This window comes from Egretta garzetta, unplaced genomic scaffold, assembly GCF_000687185.1.
Source record: "Egretta garzetta isolate BGI_Z169 unplaced genomic scaffold, ASM68718v1 scaffold329, whole genome shotgun sequence".
NCBI classification, from domain to species: Eukaryota; Metazoa; Chordata; class Aves; order Pelecaniformes; family Ardeidae; genus Egretta; species Egretta garzetta.
Window position 1 is genome coordinate 4,988,592 of NW_009269999.1, and position 14,447 is coordinate 5,003,038.

The window sequence follows — 14,447 nt, forward strand, 5'->3', positions numbered from 1 at the left end:
GAGTTAACGCCCCCCTCCCCTTTCATTTCCAATATTAAATGGGTAGAGTTTATGTGGGAAAGGGTATGAAATTTTGGCCCGGCTTAGCATGAAGCCGAGGTTGGAGAATCTCCCAGAAGCCGGCCATGGAGAAGAACATCCTGGAAAATTCCCACAGGGGCAGTTTCTCAGGTGGGAACTAACATTAAGCTTGCATGGATCTCTACTTTAGTTTCCTGGGGGAACTGACTCCCAAGGGTTTTCCCCGAGACTAGCATGCACGACTGATTCTGTAATGTGCAATTTCCTGTCAGATAATCTAGTTTAATCTTTCTCTGTGCATTTGGCAATTCCACTGTCACCTCCTCGACCCGCTCCCTAAAAGCTCCCAGGGAAGTGGGTCAGCATCTCCAGATGATGTTTCTGTCAGACACTCAGTGAGTTTCTGCACTGCTGGCTGACTAGAAGGCAGCATTGTGACCCTTCAGTTTATGCACATACTGAATGAGCCGTACTTCAATTATTCATTCTGATGCTATTGCAACCTTCTGCAGTTTCTCTCCTCCAGGGACATGATGTGTAACAAGACTTTGAAATACTTTGCCAACGAGGCTGCGATCCTATCTAAGCATATGGCAGCTGTTCACTTGTCTAGCCATTCTTAAGGGTTAATTTATAGCAGTAAAAGGTATGTCAAGGAAGAATAAGGATTCCCAGTAGGACAGCATTACCCTCTACATTCCTTCTGTTCCCCTCTAAAAAGCTGAGACCAGAGCATCGAATGGTTAGTGGACTAGGCTCTGCAAATGAGCTTTGTATTTTCCGCCTGGAAGAAAAAAAGCCTTCAAAGTGCATTTGGTCTCCATAATGGAGAACCTATGGCTTCAACATGGAATTGATTTAGATCTGATAATTTGTCAATGTGGTAGACATTTGATGTTTTGTAGATGAGGAAACAGGTGCAGAAATGAAATACATTGGAACCAGAGATTTGGCGGCAAAACTTGGAATCCCATTTGTTGTTATTTATGTTTTACTAGAGTGATCATCTGTCCATTGTGCTGTGCTCTCCAGAGAGTGCTCATTGATAAACTGAGAGCCATTAATATTTTCCAGTTACAGGAGTCTGGGTGGACTCACAATAGCAGCAGCTATACTTACAGAAATACAGGATAACTGTATCATGACCTGTAGTCAAGTAGGTGTATGATAGGTTTTATATTCTCCATTTTAATAATAAATACATTTCCAAACAGCAGCAAGGCTGATTGTTGATCCCCAGTTCTTGGAGTACTCACTCTTGTATCAAACAGTAATCTAGATGAACACAGGCACACAGAGAAATACTGTAATGTCTAAGGCGTAAAGAGCCACGGTAATTTGAACCTTCCGTGCATAGCACCCAATAATATGAAGAGTAAAAGAAAAAGAGGCCTGTGCTAGCGGAAAGTTAACATGCAGTGAGCCTTCAAGTGAACACTGTCATTCTGCCAAAATTTCCACATTCTTATGGTTATAGGCAGAGAGCATCAAAATGAACTAACCTGATAGTGAAGGTAGATTTCCAAGGTGGAGAGTACCTCTGAGAATATAGTATTCTCAGCTGAGAAACTTCTCCCTCCAAGAGATACTCATCTCTACATTGACTTTAAGGCATGAAAATAGAGGAAGAAATAGGGCTTAAAAATGCTAGAGTCTTAAAAATGCTGAAGTCTAGAGTTTTGTTACCAGCATCTCAGGTCAGATGTTAGGATTTGGTGGGTTTTACTCCTGAACTCTTCCATTCACCTATCCCCTTAAATGCCCAAAGTATGAAGTGTATGTTCTACTCCAAGGTGCAGCATTAAGGAAAATGATGTTTTGCTTGTTTTCGACTTACAGCTTACTGACTAGTCTGTAGGGGCGAGGATCTTTGTGCTGTCTTGGAAGACACATTAAGGAAATTTAGGATAGATCCCATTGCCCAGCAGGTCCAAGCTGAAGTAAAGTCAGGACTTCTTTTTCCCTTTCAGCTTTTTTCACTTTTTCCTTTTCCCCTATCTCAGGAAAGGAAATTTGCCCGATGCTGAAATGAGATAAGCCAGTAATACACAACTGCTGTGCTGCTGGCTCTCTGGTCAATCCCTTGTCATCTGTTCCATCATGTCCTGTCCGTTGTCCCCCACGCCGTGCTTTCTTGTCCCTGTAAAGCCTCTCTCTAGTTGCATACTTCCGCCAGACAGGTTAGATGAGGAGATGATCACAGAGCAAGCAGTAAGTGGCTGCTCCAGAGGCTAATAATTGATTACAGTTGGGAAACAGCACAAATTCATAAAGTCGTATTTCTCCCTCTTCACCTTCCAGCTGGTTAATTCATCCCATGCATGTTTTCTGCTGTGCCAGGGCCTCAGCCACAGTGCCAGGAAAACCATCCATATTGGGTTAAGGAATCTGGGGAGACTATGGAAATGGTTACTGGAATGAGAGCCAGAGCCAGATGAGAGAGTCAGGCCACTGTTGTCAGAAGGAATACCAGATCATCTTTATTCCTATATGCACAAAGGCTTACTATCTCTTAGTGCCTGCTTGTGACCAGCACGGCTGGCGTTTGAGCTCTGAGGAAAGGAACCTGCAGTCTTTTGGTCAAAGGGCAGATGCAAAAAAAAATCTTTAGGCCTTTGAAATCAACCAGCTGCCTCAGTGCATCCCTTCCAGTGTGCACTGCTGGTGTAACTACAGTGAATGTAATAAATGCTGGCATTTCTAATATATCCCTAAGTCTATGAAGAGAGCTGGTCACATCCTTCCCACTCATTGTTTCAGTATTCCAGCAGATTCTAACAGAATTGGCTTTTCTTCATTTTACATACTAAAAGATTTTTTGTGGCATAAGAGTGAGGGGGTTTTTTTAAGTAAAAGTTGAGATTCTTGATCATGGTTGTACATTAATTTTAAGTATTTGCTGTGGGGAGGCGCAGGGCATAGCAGGTGAAGGAGGCTATGAACTGGGTAAACATGATTTTTGGAACAGGAGGATCTTCTTTAAATAATATCAGAAGATTCAGAGCTCATAATCTGTGTGCTTCTAGTCTGTGCCAGTCCTTCAGACAGGCCACAAGCTGCTTAAAACTGATATGATAGCTGTGTCAGTGTGTCCTGGATCTACTTCAGTGTTTTCTTAGATGACCTGGATGGTAATATAAAGTGTGGGTGTATCACATTCACCAGGGACATAAAACTGTGAGATTTGAAATATGCTGGAGGAAAAGGTTAGAATTCAAAATTATTCCAACAATTTGGAAGAACTGCTAGGAAAAGAACTGGATGAAATTCGGTAGGGATAAATGCCAGGTACTACAATAAGGCAGGAATAATCAACTGCATAAGCACAAGTGAGAAGCAAATGACTAGGATGCAACTCTGCAGAAAAGAATCTGAGTGCTACAAGAGATCACAAGCTGAACATGAGTCAATGTCATGCTGTTGCAAATGAAGGCAAACATCTTGCTAGGATATATAAAAGACTTATAGCCTGGAAGACATGTGAAGCAACCCTCCTGCTCTGTTCAGCATTGCTAAAGCCTCGCCTTGGAGGCTGTGTGAAGTTTTGGTTATTACACTTTGAGACAGGTGTGGTTTGGTCGGAGAGAGTCTGGAGAAGGGCAGCAGGACTCATCACAGGTCTGAAAAATGTGACCCGCAAGATGATTTAAAAGAACTGAAATTATTTAACCCAAAGACCAGAAAACTGGCAGGGGAATATTACAGCCTTCAGATACAAAACAGAGGAGGGTATGATCTTTTCTTTGGGCTCATGGTGCATGGAGCAGAAAGAGAGAAGTAGCAGAAAGAAAGGTTATTTTAGACAGCAGGAGTAATTTTGTGGGAAATACAAATAGCAAAATACATACATACAGATAAAAAAGCCCAGTTGAATTTGGTTGGTCTGGGAAGGCTGTGAAGACTCCATCATTTTAAGAACAAATTAGGCAATTACCTGTGAAGAATTAAATTAGGCTAGTGATCCTATCATGGGAAAGTACCTTGGACTATCTGACATTTCAAATTGTCTTCTAGACCATTCTTCTATCATTTTATGAAGGCAATATGCTTATTTCATGTCAATGAAATAAAAGCTGTCTGCTGGCCCTGTTCTGATGTTTGTCTGCTATCCAAGGGTAACACAGCACCAAGAACACAGTGAAGCGCTTTCTGAAAAGAGCCTGAAAGAAAAGCAAGAGCTTACCAGAAGGTGGCTGAAAGAGGTCTCTCTTTTTGGAGAAGACACAGGAAAAGGGGCATTCTGATTTCCCTGGAGCAGATGCTTGACTGAGCCTATGAATGCTGAAAACAATGATATGGAAGAAGAAAAATGGATGAGGATTAGCAGTTAGCCAAATTATCGGAACTGAAGATACAAACTCTTCTAGTATTTTACCCCTTGAATGAAAGACCAATAATGCTTTTCTAGAGATAAAATGAAATAAAATAATGGACTTCAGAATAGAAATAAAATAAAGCATAGTTCTACAATTGATTTTTTTAGGCATTTCTTCAGGGAGAGAAAATCTAGGTCCTGTAGTATTCATGGTTTAACATATATTGTTTAATATAAATGGAACAGACGGTCCCCTGTGCATGGGGAAAAAACTCTGGATCTCTGTGAGGAGACAGGTAGAGAGATGTAAGAAAGCAATGATCATCTCTTTTGGATGCTGCAGTGGAGAGCTGCACGTAAGATCCTGAATAGAACACGTTTGAGTTCAACCAAAGAATTTTTTAATCCTCTAAAGGGAGAAGGATTTTTCTCTCTCCCCAGGCTCTAGACCTTTCCACTCAGACAAAAAGAAAAGCTCTTAGAGAAGTTAAAAGACATACTGGGATGAGTGGAAGTGGGTTTTTTATACCAGCCAGGCAATAGGGAATTTTTTTCTATGAAAACAGGTACTCTCTGGGACTGAAAGGCTGCAAAGCAACTGCTGGAAAGAATCTGTGTTGAATGAACAAGACAAGGAGAAAATGAAGAATTAGGCTGCACTTTTTTAGAAGGCTGTTTTCATGGAGCTGTTGCTCAGCGAACTGTGGCATATTAGCATTATAATCTGGTGTCATTTAAACACTCTTGCACTGGAATTATCCATAAATTGATGGAAATCCTCATATTTTGGTTTACTCTGGGACATGTGAGTACGAGCTGTGGCACTATATAAGCTTTTATTGCTTTTCCCCTTGCCCCCACCTTCCATTGCTGCTTGAACCCTTTGGGAAAAACGATGATTTGCTTAGAAAGCCGGTCATGTGATGCCCCAGATATTTCAAAGTGAATTCACATCCCTTCCACCCAAGGACTGACCAGGGCTTCACGTTAGCTTGTATTACTTTGCCTGACTTCCGTCCTTCCCTTTGTTTTCTTTAGTTCCCATATGAGTGTATGAAACCCAGTCTTTATTTAGGAGACAGAAAGGGTATCCAAAAGAAGGCTTACTGTGACCCAAGGTTCAGCTTTGGAACAAGGTGGTTCTGGAAGGAGATAAAGCAAAGGATTAGCTAATGTAAAAAAATCTCCTTTTTACTAATAGGAGGAGGCAACAAGGTGGAGGGGTTGTTCTCTAGGAAATCTGAGACAGGCTGGGCAGAAAACTACTAAACAGGCTGGAGGGGGTTCTGCAGATGGTAATCTGCTGTTGGAAGCTGTTGATAATTGTCAAAAAAGGAAAGGTGTTAGAAAGAAGTAGCTAGAAGGAAGATAGGGGACTGAAAGAATTTGAGTAGAGGGAGCACTGGCTTGAAATATGAACTGAATGTGAACATTTGGTTTTAGGGTGCATGGCTGAAACTTCTCTGTATGGTTGTGAGGAAATTGTGTAGGCTATTGCAAATGACACTTCTGTCGGTATGAGCTGCATATTTAATGCAATGTAACAATATCCAAGCCTACTTTAAATAAAGCACCTGCATAACTGTTCAGAGCAGCCATATCTTTCATGTTAATTCTTTTTTTTTTCTTCTGTATTATGTCCAGTTAGGATCTAAAAGTTATGTAAAACCTGCCAGTGGGTTGCTGCAGTCATTAGTTCAGTATTTTAACAAAATTCTTTTCCTATAAGCAAAAATCAGAGGCAGCAGCTTCAAGCTGTCAAAGGCAATTTCGCCTAGGAGGAAACTGGCTGGTCACGCAGATGAGCCTGGAATCTGTGAACACTTGACAGGCTCTGAGTGCTTTCTCACTGTGAATGAGGAACTGATGAGTGAACAGCAGTGTCCAGCAGCGCTTTTTGATGGTAATGCCAAAGCCTTTTACCCGCAGCTTCCCAGTGCAGATGGAGTTTTACAGAAATAGTCACACCAGCATTTCTACTGCCATTATGAGGGGGACTGGTGTTTTTTAAATACTGGAAACGGTATAAAGACAGAAGGCAGATATGGGAAAACTTCTTAAAACTGTGTGTGTATTGAGGAGATTGTTCAGCAAGTGCTTCTCTCTGGCCTTCCAGCCATGGCAGTAGACTCTGCCTTGCGGGCAGCAGCACGTCTGTGTCAGATTGTCACAGAAAAATCCAAGTTCAAACGCACAACTGTGAAAACTTGACTTGCACAGTGTTTAAGGGAGGAACTTCTTAGCTCCCTGTTGAAGAAGATGACAAGCTGATTAAATCCATCGACCAAAATATACTCAGAGTTTAAAAAGTGGAAGTAGAAACTGGGATTTTCCTGAAGATATCAGCTATCAATTCACAGCCTTGGGATGTCTCATTTGTACCAGCGATAGCCTTCTGAGAAATAGTTATTAGTAAAATTGCTAAAAAATTGAAAGGGCCCAGGTTCCAGCTGTCTGTTCCTCAGAGAGGTCTCATTACAAGGGATTTGTCAGGAAAGACCACTGGAAATGGGGAACTGCACATTGCTAGTTATGAAGGGTCAGTATTAACAAACATGGCAATGACTAACTTTGCTAACTTACTTTGCTACTTTTAACCGTGTATCTGAAAGAATGCTACTGGACCAAGAATTTTATAAACCTGATTTATGAAAAGCAACTGATACTGAAGAGCACTATGTGTATTGCAGAATTTCATTGTTAATGAAGAACTTCTGTACCATGCAGAAGTAGTCTGGGTCTCACGTGACTGGCTGGTGACAAAAACGGGGGTAGTCACAGGCAATGATTATTCTTTAAATGATTGTTTCTTGATCTGTCTACCAATTCAGTGCATATGAAAGCAACAGGGTAGTCATGTCGGACAATCAGAGAACAGGACCAGAAAAACAACACATTAGCATATGTGGACTTTGACTGACACCTCCCTTTCCCCAGACAGAGTTTGGCAGAGCAGAGTTTTCATTCTGGAATAATACTGGCCTCTGCTTTGGTGCTGAGAGCATGAGGCTTGTTTCTTCCCAGTCCTCCAGCTCCAGGCCTGTGTCTTGACCCAGCAGGAGGAGGAGCAGAAAGGACAATGCCATAGCAGAGATGGAAGATACACTGATCTTAATGCCTTTTATCACCTTCTTCACTAAACTAGACCTTGGTACATTTCCAGATTGAGATGTTGCAGCACGTTGGCAGTGAAGAGCAGCACTGCAGTGCAATTCACAGTGTTCTCTGGGTATCTTCACAGCAATGAAACAGCAGGGCATGAAAAGAAATGAATGTGATTTTTTGGCTGAGTGTGATGGCAGATGTTAAAAGACAGCGTGCTTTCCTGCCTTACCTGTCAAGACAAGAAAAAAACCTCACAAGGAAAGCAGCATTCCTGTAGGCAAATGCCCCAGTACAGATAGAGTTTTTTCAGATGGATTTGCAAAGCCTGCTACCAGAAAATACCAGTCAATAGCATGTGACGTTTTCTCAAAGTATGTTATAGTGAAGCCTTTAATGGATAAAAAGACCAAAGCAGTTGTGTTTCCATTGATGAAACATAGTCTTACAAGTTGATCTATCAAGTAAAGGGAACTGAATCTCATCCATTCTGAAAGTTTTCTGTTAACTGCAGGTAATCAAGAGGGGGACCAGAGTTACCCAACATCTTGCATTGCTAAATCAACTCTTAGCAGTCATTGAGCTCAGACATGACTAGGAAACAAAAATGCTCTTTTGGTGTCATTGCATGTAATCCCAGCTGGCACTCAGCTATCCATTAATTCCCTTAGGGGACGACTACTGGACTCCACAGGCTCATCCTAACCTGTGATCTAATGATCAACCAGCAAGAACCGGCATATTTCCTCTAGCTTTCACCCAGGTGGGTGATGTGGCAAGTCTTAGAGCAATGACTGGAGGGCAGCATTCCAGTGAGTGGGGGAACAGGTTGGAAGCAATAACTACAGGCACAGAGTTCCAGGAAAAATGAGAATTATGTGCCCACTCAAGTGAGAGAGAGAAAGAGAAGGTGTGGCTATGCAGCTAGAGAAGAAAACAGGCAAGAAAAATCAAAAACTTGTTCCTCTTTTGATTAGGACCTTACACAGCAGTCAGATCTAAATCATATGTTGGCTGATACAAAGTGTACAGACTTACAGAAAGGGAACTGAGGATGTAAAACTATTACAGACAGGACAATGAACAAACCTTGAGAGTGCACCACAGGTTCCAGTATCTCTTATAATATCTCCATAATCTCATGTACAACAGTCTTCAACAAGAGGGTAGAACACAGATGTGATTCCTGTAATGTATAGACAGTCAAAATTACTTTCCTGTTTAGTGCATCTTCATGGGTGGCAGTTCCACAGGTTCCTATCAGTTCCTGGGCAAATAAACCTACTATTAATAGTTGTTTTCTTTCTTAATGAGGGGATGAGAGGAGAACATGAAAAGATCACTGCAAGATTTTTCCCCACTGATGATGCTGTACGTGACAGGTCTGCTGGATGACTGGGCATGTGAATGAAAGTGGCAGTATGGAACAGGAAGGAAAGCCAGCACAGCCTGTGTTTGACTGGAACACTTTCATCCTGGTGAAATTTCCTTTAATGTTGTCATGGTTTAACCCCAGCTGGCAACTAAGCCCCACACAGCCGCTCGCTCACTCCCCCCACAATGGGATGGGGGAGACAATCAGAAGAGTAAAAGTGAGAAAACTACTCCAGCTACTGGGAAGAAAATTAACTCTGTCCCAGCAGAAACCAGGACAAATGTCTATAGGTATTTGTTACAACTAAGGATTGAAAGAAAATTGACAAAGAGGGCATCAACTCTGAGAACAGCATAGGAACCTCCTCTTCTGGTCTGCATGGCTGGAGGATGAAAATACTCATTCAGCTGAACTGAAGGAAACTGCTGCCTAGATGCATAGAGGAAAGTGTGCTTTAAAAAAATCAAACAATAACTACATATACTGTAGATACCTACCTATAGTAAATACTGTAAACACCTAACTATAGTCTCTGAACTGTTGCTAGACTTTCATTTGTTAGCAGAAGGAGCCGGGACTATCCTGAGAGCTAAATTTCCCTTCACTGGAAGGAAGTGGGGTAGAAAAACTGAGCCATGGTATGTAACAATAAAACAAAGAAAGAAGGGGTTAGAATCTGAGTTGATGCCAGAGTACTGAATCTAGTGTCATTCTGCCCACCTAGTATTCCACTTTGTCACTCACACTCTTTTCCTGCCCAAACTCTCACTAAAAGAGAAAAATTAAAAGAGTAGTCTGTAATGCTGAACCCATCTGCATCTGCCTTAGCTTCCCGGTTTTTGTCTCCAACCCAGAAATGTCTTCTACAAACACTTCTGAAATTTCTCCTTCACTGCCTCTCAAGGGAGTCTCTCATGGTCTGTATAACCATTACCTTCCTCTTCACAATCTCCTTTAGCACTACTGTGGTACTAACTGGATCTTGCTTGTTGATTCCAGCTGGTCAGATGATGAAAATGAATTGTCTTATTTGCTGACTCTTTCATTTTAGCATTTTTAATCCTGCAGGGTTTGTTTGGTTTTTTTCCCCCCAGACTTTATAATAGCATAGTAAAAGTAAGAAGTCTTATGCTACATTTGCTTGTTATTACCCGTGTCCCCTATCCTATTTCTTCTAGACTGTAGGCATCTTTTAAAAGCTCTTGTATGGAGAAAAAAAAATTCAGCAGGCTACCGGCTTCTTTGCAGACTACCATAGTTTAAGTATCTTAAGCCAGGTGAAAAGTTTAAATAAAAGCATCCCTGTAACTAAGTCGTGTACATTTTTAAATAATAATTTCCCACTTGCCTTTGGAACAGCCTGAATTGCACTGCTTGTGCTCAGCATTCTTCCTCATAAGGTGTCTGTCACTCCAGTAGGTCTGTTGCTGGGGCAGTCTGTCTGGCAGCATCCCTATGCTTCATATGGTTTTACCTCCATAGCCAAAGCAAAAAAAACCCCAGGACTTCTGTGAAAAAGTCCTCCTGCTACATGGCTTGCAGCCCAGCCACCTGGAACAATGAAATTGCCCTCTGCTCCATTCTCTGAGGTCTCTGTGCCTATCTCTCCCTTTAGAGCTAGCTTTTGCACTGGCCAGTCTGCCTTTTGGGGTCTTCCTCTCTCTTGGTCTTAAATGAGGTCTTTATAGTATATGCTGCCAAAGTGTCAGTTACTTTCTTTTACCTATCAAAATACCTCCTGGTATCCCAGGCCAGACTGTCTGTGTTAATCCTTCATGACAGTATCATCTGCCTTCTGGTGCAGCAATCCGGTTCCTCCTGGAGAGATGGGATGCTTCAACAAAGCCTTGTTCACAGGCTCAGCATCTCTTGTGCACACCAGGAGAAAGAAATGCACACATAAACCAGGCTAAAAAAAGGAAATTAGGTTTAGGGGTGGGAAAAGTGATCGTTTAACTTTGGTATTACTGTAACTGTAACTGTATCCATGCAAAAATTCCTACTGTTGAAATGGTCTCAGTGTTTTATGTCTAAAGGTAGCAGGGTTAAGTAAACACTACAGCAACAGGCATCTCGCTTTCTCAGGCTATGGTTTCCAGTCTTACCTGGCCTATGCTTTCACAGAAATTGTTTATCGCTGAACTCATTCCCAGCAATGGCTAGTTTTTTTCACTACTTACTGCTGGTCTGATTTCAATGACAGCTTATCAACAGTTTGTTTAACTGCATGTGCAGAACAACTTTAGAGTATTCAACACATTATATGAACTACACTTTAAAATCAAATGTCTAGCAATGTTTTCTATTCTTCCACTGCTGATCAGTGTTAGAGTCTGTTTCTTTGCTTTACAGTTTTTAGTCTTGTTTGCTTCAGGAAGTGTATATGTAGTAGAGAGTTGGATTTGTGCAATTTGTTAATTTAGAAAAGGATGTAAAGAAAAAGAAATTACATTTTAAAGCATTTGTCTTTTGGAATATCTCCTTGCTCCCACCTAGATTTTATTCAGCCATCTTCTCCATTAAAATACTACTTTGTCTAAATAAATAAGTATATTTTTAAATACATATAGTTGCCAAAGCAGGAGACACAGTGTGTCACCCTGGCACTTTGAACGTGAATAACAAATTTGTTTGAATGCCGTTATTGAAAGAAAATTCTTAATGTCAGAACTATTGTGTTTACATTTTGATGAATGAATGTACATTATCTTATATATCATCATTTTAGCTTAAACAGAGTTGTTAGGGCTTCAGTTGAAATATAGCAGGTTTAATTAATATTCTGGAGTGTAGGCTAACATTAGAGGCTGATGCCAAAATACAGTCTTGCCATTTCCTTTTCCTGAGTATGGCTGGAGTTGAGGCACTTCAAAAGAATTTTTGTCTCTCCACAGATCTTTGAGTACACAGGAGCTGGTTTATTATGTTAAAGGACTCCTTTGACTCAAGGAAATATTTAAAATTAAGTATTTTCTATATTAATGCCATACAGTTCTGTCATTCAAAGTGTGGCTTATCGTTTCCAAAAGGCATCCTGAATGCTTCAGACAATGTTTTGCCTCTCAGGATTGTTTCAGAGTTCAAAAAACCACATTCATCAAAAGCAGAGAAAGGCCAAAGCCATAAGTGAATCCGTGATTTTATCACACTATACTCTTTATACAAATTTTGCTTTTGAGGATCTGCTACAATTAATTTCTCCTTGATGTTGGAAGAAGTGATGCATTTGCATCATTATCTGATGCTCTTAATCTGTATTGGATGAGTGGAACAGACAGCATGTGGCATCTGGGGGAAAAAAATCTTGCTAACTATAGTCCAAGAAGGCTGTTCATTACATAGGCTTTCACTGATTCAAGTAATTGAAACATTTGCAGCTGTCCTTAAATATTAGAGTGAGAGCTAGGAAAACCAGGGCTTTGCTCTTGCAGCTTACAGGATTTTAAGAACTTTTACTAACTGTTAATCCTACTGCCCTGCTTCACTTTTATTTCATATCTCATTCTTCAGTGTTCTGGGTAAAACTCCCACTGAAATGAAAGGATTCTTGCCTAAGGTAGGGCTAGGGAATCTAGCTTATTAATATTTTGGAATAAAAAAAAAATCCATGTGAGTTTTACAAGAAGATCTGGCCTGCAAGTCTAGAAATGGGGTGACCTTTTCATTATTGAAAGTCCTTTTCTAAATCCATGGATTTCATTAGAAGAGCTAATTGTCTTTCCACTGGTGGATTGATTCTGTTCCAGGACAGAAAAATCACCTCCAGCAAGCACAAAGCTATTAAAGTTTCCTGGGTCATGCAAATGGTGAATTCTGCCTCTTTCTTTTCAAAAAAGATTTGTTAAGTCCTGTTTTGCTATGTGAGTCACTACCATTTTAGCCCCTTCTTTTCAGGTCATTCATTTAATGCCAGTGCCTTTGAGAACCGTTTAGCTCCATCATGTGTTTTGTGCCTCCCATTCCAAAATTAGTTTCTTGACTTCCTCCCTGTGGACTGCTGTCCCTGTTGGTACTGCCTAGTGTAAAGGCGGTAGCACACCTTATTTATCCCTTGGTTCTGCTTAGCTTCATTGCATACTTCTGTGGTATTACCACAATAAGGAACAGTAGGGTAGGGGACAAAGGACCCTGATTGGTAAGTGAATGTAATGAGAATAGCACAGCTGCTACATATGGAACATGCATGGCCCATGCTGAAGACCCCCTTTTTACCTCTGACCTGGGTCTTTCACTTCACTCTGCAGTTATAAAACTTACACCATAGCGTGAACTTAAGGCTGATACCACAGTGTCCGTGGGCAGCCTCGCATCCCTGGTGCTCTCTTCCTTGCTGGAAGAAAGCTATCCCAGCAAAAGACTTGGGCACCAGAAGAATTTTCTGGGGGAGCAACAGAGCATTTTGGAAGCTTTATCTTTCAGACTTACTACGCTAATACTCAAGTCCAAGAGCTGTCATGAGTTGCCTCTGTTTATGGCAGCCCTGTAGCTAACTGAATCTTCCTAATGATTGGCAAGTTATTCTTAGACTGATTCAGTGTGAGAGGCAGTTATTAGATACTTGCTAAATTATTTTAAAAAGATAAAGAACCTAAATAGTCCTGAAAGTCGTGAGTGGGAGCTGTCAAGGAAACAACTTGCTAATGGAAACACAGCATAATTAAGTGCCTTATTTAAATGGCTTGCCAGTAAGTTATTGGAAGGAGCTGATAAATAAGGGACTGCAGCAGCAGAGAGTCTTTGCAACTGTAACTGTGTGATCCAACCATTTCAAAGTGACCTTATTACAGAGAAATTAGCTTTGGGACAGAAACAAGGATGGTGGTGATTTGAAGGAACATAAGGTCAGATTCACTACAGAGTTTATTAAACTGTTTTGTCTTTTTGTGGTTTTTGGCCAGCAGTGACATGCTGGTAGTATATTCCCTGACTCCTGAATACACTGAGTGAGCTCTGGAGCACAGGTAGCACTTTAGAACCAGGCTGGTTAGTGTGGCTAAAAATGCAAATGCCGAATCCTTTCCTGTCATTTCTTGCCTCAAGAGCATGCAGACATGTCACAGTCATCCCGGTTCTCCATGCAGCCACACCATGGTGATCATTGGAATAACAATGGATGAGTATGAATCAGAAACATATAATAGCCCTTATAAGTTTGCCTCTAGGGCTTGGTTTTTTAAGCTGGAAGCTGAAATGAAACCTGCCGTGCTAGATGTAGCACTCTGTACTCTGCAAAAATAATAAAAAAACCAGAAGCTAAGCTCACAGTGTGACAGTTTGGGATTTAGTTCTTGGTGAGATGCTAGGGCCTGTTAGTATTGTTTAAATGATAGCAATGGCCAAATGCTGTACAGACATGGGAAGAGAGAGAGCCTTTGCCCTGAGGAGCTCACAAACTAAACGGCCAAGTGAGGAAAAATAAAGACAGCATGGAAACAGATGCATGGCAATTGGCTATGGCTTAATAGTTCCTTTAAAAATGCTTTCTCAAATTAATTTGCTGAATGAAAGATAGTCTGGTCTGTCAGACCTGCCCTTAGCTGGTTAGTTCGTGTAAGTGTCATGGCTAGGGTTAGTAGCAAGTTAATTTTCAACTGTGAGAAGGCAATAGCTATGGAAATCAGTTACCGTATCAGG

General features: G+C 41.1%; 1 protein-coding gene across 1 annotated transcript in view; it reads left to right on the forward strand.

The window, feature by feature from the left end:
* The first annotated feature begins 38 nt into the window (after nt 1-38).
* C1QTNF4 (C1q and TNF related 4) overlaps nt 39-14,447 on the forward strand; it is an 18,361-nt gene continuing 3,952 nt past the window's right edge. The window contains 1 exon segment of the mRNA XM_009647564.2: nt 39-171. Coding sequence (XP_009645859.2) covers nt 39-171 — 133 coding nt within the window.